We start from the raw sequence: 7,499 nt of genomic DNA on the forward strand, positions 1-7,499 counted from the left end.
GCGGCCGTTCCACATGCACGGAATCCACTAGGATTTGTCACAGCCGGGTGGCACCGCTTTGTTTTGACTATACAATGAACTTTTTTTCTTTTTCAAAAAGTATTTGTTCAGATAACTTAAAAATAATATAAAAATAAACAATGAATTTGACTTTTCCTCAAAATAAAAAAAAAAAGGATGGAAAGTCTAAACAATAGCAAATTTTGGAAGTACAAATGAAATGTAAGGACACTGGTTCATTTAACGAAACAGATCAAAGAGACAGTTCTTGGCTTAATGCTCTTCCCAGCATCACAACACCAGGCCACGATCAAAAACCAACAGAGACAGGAAAGAGAAAAAATGGCAGGAAAAGCAATGTACAAAATTTCAAAGATAAATACAATATTTATAATTGATATGTTACAAAATAAAGTCCCTTAGCAACTGCAAGTGTTCATGGAAAAGTAAGTGTTGAATGGAGACCATTTTATTCCTTATAAGATACATAAGGAATAAAACTTGTTTCTTTCTAAATTTTTAAGTGGATCTGAAAAAAATTCAAGACAAGTGTATAAATATTTAGCTACAACTTTGGCAAAATCACAAAAGTCTACAATTTTATAACCACATACAAAACACATTAGGGAAGAAGGATCTAGAAGTCAAAAGGACAATTTCTGGTACAAGAAACATGGACCTCACAGTAGCCTAAGAATGCAATAGTATACAGTGCTAGCAAAAGTTGAAAAAATGTTGCAGATCACACTTGCTTAACAGGAAGCTCTAGCAGTGGGAGAATATTTTAACCAACAGACAGTAGCATTTTTTTCTGTCAGTGTGCTTGTTGAAGGCAAGAGAATTCAATATCAAAGTTACAATTTCTAACTACAATAAGTTACAAAGTTTCATTTCATTAAGATGAAGTTAAGCGATGATAAACCCTCCCTCCCTCCCTGCCACCCAAATTCCCCGAGTCACATCGTCATCCTGTCTTCCAGTTTGATGGCTCATACCTCCTTGGCCCCCTTTTTTCACCACAAAAAAATATTTCACATTATAGAGATACACAACCATTGTGGATCTAAGTATGAGTACAGAAAAATGTCGGAGGCATTGTCCCTCAGTGTTTCATGATAACCAAAATGGTGCATTCACAAAGTTTCTCCCAACACATAGCAAGTACTAGACATAGCCAAGACGGAGTCAGAAACTTGATAGAAAATAGGCGTCGCTTTGTTTTCCTTATTCTTCGGACTGAGAAATGTGAAAATATGAGAAAAGTTCAGTCAATAAAATGGAATTGTTCGTGAAGAAGTAGGTTGTTTGTTTGCATGTTGATTCTTAATAGTTTAAATAAAATCTTTAAACAAAGTCTTTTGTAGCATTTCAGCTGCTGCTGATGTATCTGAAGATACTGTCTCCATCAGCATGTCTTAATATACTAAACGTGTCCCCTGAAGTCCGTCCTTGGATGCTGGGTGCTGCGGAAGGTAAACAAGAGTCCCTCACATTGGCGGGACTACCAGCCCAGACATAGCTGAAAGAGACAAAGGAGCGCGGTTACTGGGGGCCACCTGGCACGCGGGTCGGGGCCCGGCCTCCTCTTTGTGCTTTTGTTCACGGTGACATTAGGGTTGCACAATTCTCCGTTAACCAGCCTTGGGCTTGGTTAAGGCATGGGGTGGGGTGGGGAGGATCTACTTCGTGGGATGGGGGTGTGTGTGTGGGGACGACCCCCCCCAAAGTCCTTCCATACTGCAGCCTTCCTGAACAGACTTCCTTTGGAAAAGGGACAGGCTTCTGGCTTTTTGTGTGTGAAGGCTGCCGCTTCCCACACACCTCGGTGGCTTGTTTACAGCAGACGGAGGCCCAGACTCCCCGGAGGCCACCTCTGTCGACAGATGTGAACCAACCTGGTCACTTCTGTGACGCCGGCCAAGGCCAGCCCGCACCGCTATCGCTCCCTGAGTGAAAACTGGACGCACCTCAGTCTCCCCTCTGCTTGTAGCCCTTGCCTCTGATCTTCTGCTGAGTGTGCTGCATCGTAATGGTGAGTCGTGGGCCTTCCAAGATCAAAGCCACTCACAGCCCACCCGCTCTGCAGTCTCAAGGCCCAGGGCCCTGGAGAGACGGGAGTCACAGCTCCGCCCCAGGGAGCTTTGTTTTCTCCCCTTAGAATAAGAGAGAAAACTTTGCACTGAAGTGCCAAGTGCAGCGGACCCTCTCCAGTGAACTCCTGGTACGAATATAATTTAAAATCTTTTAACTTTAGTGTTTAATTTTTGTCAGAATGATTGTTCTCGTTAATTTATGTATAACATATTAATACATTTGTTCATGTAGTGATGCGAGCTTCAATTTCTCAGTTCATTAATTTCAACAATATTAATTTATCTCCGACTCACCGTTACAACTTTACGGTCTGGAAGACCTGTGTGTGTGCACCTCGCTCAGGTGCACCATCTTTCAACGGGCTCCACACCGTGCAGACGGTGGTCAGGGCCGTGGCACCTGGCTGCCTGCCTTTTAAGCAATTCTGGTCTGGTGACCGCTGCTGGCTCACAGGCCAGTCGGCAGCACTCCGGGGCCTGGGCGTCCCTCTCACACGCTAAGAGATGTTGTGAAGACAATTATTTCAAATCACTGATACCTTTCCAGTTCCTTTTTTGAGCATTAGTTCATCAAAGTGAAATATGCCACCGACTTCACAAAAGGGCCAGTTTGTCTTCTCCACGGGAACGTCCTCAGCACCCAGCAGAGAGCCTGGTACATAGTAGGCGCCCAGTAAATACTGGTTGAATGGATTCATTTTTTTAAAGGAGTTACTGGATTTGACTTTCACCGGGAGGAGCATATACCAAAGGTGGTGTCTGAAAGAGGCCAGACGACGGCCACTTAATTGCAGTGCCTGTGGCCGCAGGAAATCACAGAGCCACGTGCAAGCTCACGAGGCCTAGGGGCACTCCGGTGGCCCCACCGGCGACACACGTACATCATGGGCCACTGTGTGGCCCGCACTGCCCAAAGGGCCCCAGCACTGGGCAGGTGCTGAGTGCCTGCTCCATGTGGCCCCATCTGCAGGCCGCTGTGTCCAGGCCATGCCTCCCACTGCCCTCGGGGCCGGCCCTTCTCCCTCTTGAGTTTTGGAAAGAGATCACTTAGAGAAACCAACTCCCATCCAGCATTCCTGCATGCATGGCCCTGGGTCTGGGTGCACGCCCCTTTCCAAGGACAACACGGTCTGGTGGGGCCCATGGTCTGTCAGACCAGGTTGAGAAGGAAGGCTCAGCCTCAGGACAGAGAGAGCAGGCTGATCTCGAGATGGGCACCAGGATCCACCATCCCTGCCCTGAGGCCGTTTCGCTGCCTTGTGAACAAGGAGGCCGCAAGCCCAGGACCCACGGGCGGGGCTGCACCCTGCTCTCCAGGTGGGAGCACCAGCCATGAAGGCCTGTTTGCTGAAAGGAAGTGAGCAGAGACCCCTGCTAATTCACTGCACTCGCACTCCTGTTTTCTCTCCCCTGTGGTTCCATTCCCTGAGGGTACGGGCTGCTTCACCACGAGGACACTCAGGCTACGTCAGAAGATGAGGAAATGGTTTTCATCAACCAAGAGGAAGAAGCTGATACTTGTGGGGGCAGAACGAATGGGTGTCATTTACAGGAATATCGGCCTGGGGGGAGGTATCTGCCATGGCAGACAAGGAGAGCATGCAATGGCAATGGCCACGAGAGGGGCAAGAATCCGAGAACGTGACCAAAGGAAGGGCCGGAGCTCCTGCCCCAGGGAAAGAACCTGGCACTGGCCTCCGCCCCCTGCCTGAGGCCCAGGCTGGCCTGCCCCCAGGGGACCACTGGGGACAACTCTGCCATGGCTCCAGGAGCACCCCCAGTGCCCCTGGCGAGGCCACCGCGCCGCCCCCTCACCTTGGAGTCCATTCCCATTGGCGCTGGTGCAGGAAGGAGGAGGAGAAGCTTGGGGCCGGACCACGGGCGCGAAGGCGCTCTTTTGTTTCACTGCAGAGATGACATTGGCAGGTGAGAATGAGAAAATGCCGTGTGTACTGCTACAGTTTGAAGGGAGGGTGACCGAAGAGGCTGCCATGGTGGGACTGGACGGCACTACTGCAACAAAGCAAAGATGGTCAGGACGCGCGGCGCCGGGCACGCAACACCACCGAGAGAGCTCTAGGGCCTTGCCTGCAACATCGGGCCGACAAGCAAGCATGGGATGTTTCTGGCTTGGCCACTCTCTGGACAACAGGCAAACTCTCGTGTTGGACTTTCGTTTCCAATTGGGCAGCCCCATTTTGTTCCGATTTTGTTGGGGTTTCCAATGTGACCGCTTTGGGTGGGGGGGCCCGTTTTAGGTCAATTTACTGTCGTCACGTGGACGCCCAGCCTCCAGAGCCACCCTTCCTTTATCCAGTAGCTCACATCACAGAACATCCAAGCAATGCACACATTTGACTTTGCAGTGAATATGAATCCGTGTGATGATGTGTGACAAAAACAGACACTTACTGCCGTAGGGAGAGTTAGCGGAGGAGCCATTAAGAAATCCAGGCGAGCCAGGGACCCCTAGATTGGCCATGGCGCCACTTCCATATCCATTCATGCTAGTGCTGACTGTGCTGTAATTGGACTGCTGGGGAGTACTGCTGGGCACGTATCCTCGCGGGGACACGCTGCTTGTATTGCGACTGTAGCCGACTGTTAAAATCCCCCCCCCCGGCCAAAAATAACGTTATTATCAGGGAGAGACACTTGGGGGGGGTTTCCCCGCAAATCTATATCATATAGTAAACATTTCTAATTGACCTGACGCTTTACTCCGGCCCTAGCGCCTCGAGCCAGCTCCGATAACCTTATCACGCCAACCCTGCTCGGGCGCCTCGTCCCCGAGCCCGCGCTGTCTCTGCGGCTTCGACAGGCGGCCGAAGCGCACTTCGATCGGACCGGCAGTGGCTTTCACACTTCTCCTTAGACGCAATTATCAACAGCTCGCATTCTGGTCTGTCCCCCCACACCATGTGAACTTTCGGCCTCGGCAGACCTTCAAATGCCACGGCTGACAAGGAGAGCTTGTTTGTGGCCGTAACTCCCCATGAGAGGCTGTTTTGGGGTCTTCATTTTTATGGCTGCTCTTTCTGTGAGTGCGGGGAGGGGTGGGAGTGGAGGAGCGGAAGCCGCGCAGCCGCACAGTGGAGGGGATTCCTGAGATGCCTGCCTGCACAGGTTTACAGAGAACTAGAACGGGCTCAGAGCCCACTCAGACAGTAAGGCACGGCGACCCCCGGTGGCCCCGGTCACTGCACTACGGGACAAGGTGCAGGGTGGGGAAATGGAAGTTTCTCTCCACTTATTCATTCCAAACTTAGAAACCCAACCCCACCCGTGCAACGTATCCAAGAAGGGTCCCATGGGCTGACTACATCACAGCTATCCTATGGCTTTTCCCAGCCTCTCAAGGAAAGCCAAGTCATTTACGAAAAATTCAAAGAAACTTCTAGCAAACACCAATAAACTGAGTGGCAGCCAATGTGGCTACAATGATTAGTTTCTGGGTTCTCTGAGTGCTCTCTGCCCAGCACTCGCCGGGCAGATCTGCAGTGAGGGCCTCCCTGAGCACAGCCAGAGCCAACGGAGTGCTGTCACCATCCCCGCTGGACTCGGGACGCGGTCGGCTGCAGCTAAGTCTCAACCATCCCAGGGAGGGTGTCTGCCCGTGTGCGGCGGCCTACCTTGGTCATTGGCTTGTGATGTCTCGGACACGTTGACGGCTAGCTGGCTGCTGAAGGAGTTCACACCCATCATGCCGGTGTGCCCGGGAGTGTTGCCCAGGGTGGGGATCTGGTTGTGATTGCGAGGGACGCTGTACAACGCCTCGGCGATGTCAGCTGCTCGCTTCAGGATGATCTCCTAAGGCAGGAGGGAGGCCCATCACACAGGGGCCGGGCTCGGCCGGCAGTGCCCTCAAGGCTCCTGGTCTGCCCGAAGTTTGCAGAGCCTCCAGGAAGCACAGCCCTGGGACCGGCCACCCCCTCCACCTCGCCCCCCTGGGGCAAATCATGGCCGCATTCCACTGTCCCTTAATCTGGACCGTGTTAAAACTTATTTTTTAATGGGAAAAGAACTTCCCTTAGGAAAGCAATTGAACGGTGCTTCGGAGAGGACACGATGTCTGCTCTGCTCTGCACCCGCCGCCCAAAGGCCCCTGAGGGCCCGGGTCAGGGAAATGGGTCCACGTCTGGAGGGAAGTCCTCCAAGTCTCTGCTCCCCAGAGATCCCAGGCTGTGGGTGCCGTCCTTCACTCCCCAAGCCCCAGCAGTGCCAACAGTCCGCCCACCACTGAACCCACTGGAGAGATTTCAAGGTGGGTCTCCTTCCTGTGACAAGTTCTGCTCTTGGTTTCTGACACTGACTTGTAATTCTCTACTTGAACACAGCGCAAGGGCACAGATGGGCAGACAAAGGCTTTCTTACATCAGACCCTCGGTGAGTAGCTGTGAACAAGTACATGTGCGCCCAGAAAGCCCGCACCAGACCCAGGCCAGTGGTCATCACAGGACACTGGTCACCCTGGGAAGGGGGCAGGCATGTCAGGCCACCGTCCACCTACCTGGTTGTTGTGGGGCATCCCGTATAAGGCTTCCACGAGATCTGCCGCCCTCTTAAGTAACACTTCCTAAAGGAGAAGCAGAGAGGGGGCTTCACTGGAGGGACTAGAGCTGCTGCTCTTCTGAGAAATGCCCTCAATTCACAGTCACATCGGGCAGGTGGAAAAGACCCGTAACCACCCGCATCAACCCCGTCCTGACCCCGCCGTGGAGGAGGGCACAGACAGGAAGGCGTGTTTGTGCTGACAATCCCGGCTCTGGTTTTTAAAGTTCGCCCTGAGCCTGAGCCACCCCGCCTTCCCCGCTGGCCCGGCCAGCCGGATGGGCTAGCACAGGGGCCCGGGCAAGTGGAGGGCTCGTGCAATGAGCCCAGTCGTGCCTGAGGTTTAATGACGGAGTCTTGTGGGTATTAAACAAACACACACATGGCGGAGATATGAAAGGCCCAGGCTCCACATTCGCCTGTTAATTCCTAGCACTTTAGTGGTGAAGAACAATAAGTAATTTTCCATATCTTAATTAAACTGGCAGAGTCCTTAAAGACAACATCTCACCCCTAATTCACGCCCCAAATTTGCAAGTGAGTTCAGTGCTTATTCCTCTTTATTTTGAACAATAAAGTGAATTAACTTGGGTTAATCTAGTTCTTTCATAATGACATTAAGAAATTTTTCAATTAACCTCTCTGACTGCACGTTGGAAAGGACTTCATAAATGCCTTCGCATTCCGAGAGTGCGCGCTGTGCCCGGGGGCCGGGATGCGCCGAGGTTTGTCTTATCCACGTCTGCACGCCCACCTCCCGTTTACGACTGTGTGGATTAATCCAGAATTTAGTTAATTTTGAATACAAATGGGGGCTTATATTTTAACTTTCTCTACCTTGAGCTGTAATAAAAT

At 51.5% G+C, this 7,499-nt stretch overlaps 1 protein-coding gene across 6 annotated transcripts in view; it reads right to left on the bottom strand.

Annotated features, from left to right (window-relative positions):
* Positions 1-945: 945 nt before the first annotated feature.
* Positions 946-7,499, bottom strand: part of EBF3 (EBF transcription factor 3) — a 117,721-nt gene continuing 111,167 nt past the window's right edge. For 2 of the 6 annotated variants that reach the window (XM_004438866.3, XM_014794097.2), the window contains exons 12-16: positions 6,604-6,669; positions 5,726-5,903; positions 4,506-4,694; positions 3,909-3,998; positions 946-1,519 (exon numbers count right to left, since the gene is read on the bottom strand). In XM_004438866.3, coding sequence (XP_004438923.1) covers positions 1,488-1,519; positions 3,909-3,998; positions 4,506-4,694; positions 5,726-5,903; positions 6,604-6,669 — 555 coding nt within the window. In that variant the 3' untranslated portion in view covers positions 946-1,487. Of the gene's footprint in view, positions 1,520-2,461; positions 2,746-3,908; positions 4,107-4,505; positions 4,695-5,725; positions 5,904-6,603; positions 6,670-7,499 lie in introns of those variants that run through there. The other 4 variants (XM_004438865.3, XM_004438864.3, XM_087432870.1 and 1 more) reach the window with 2 other exon arrangements.

The sequence above is a fragment of the Ceratotherium simum genome, chromosome 6 (assembly GCF_057802395.1).
Source record: "Ceratotherium simum simum isolate JZ-2026a chromosome 6, ASM5780239v1, whole genome shotgun sequence".
NCBI lineage: Eukaryota > Metazoa > Chordata > Mammalia > Perissodactyla > Rhinocerotidae > Ceratotherium > Ceratotherium simum.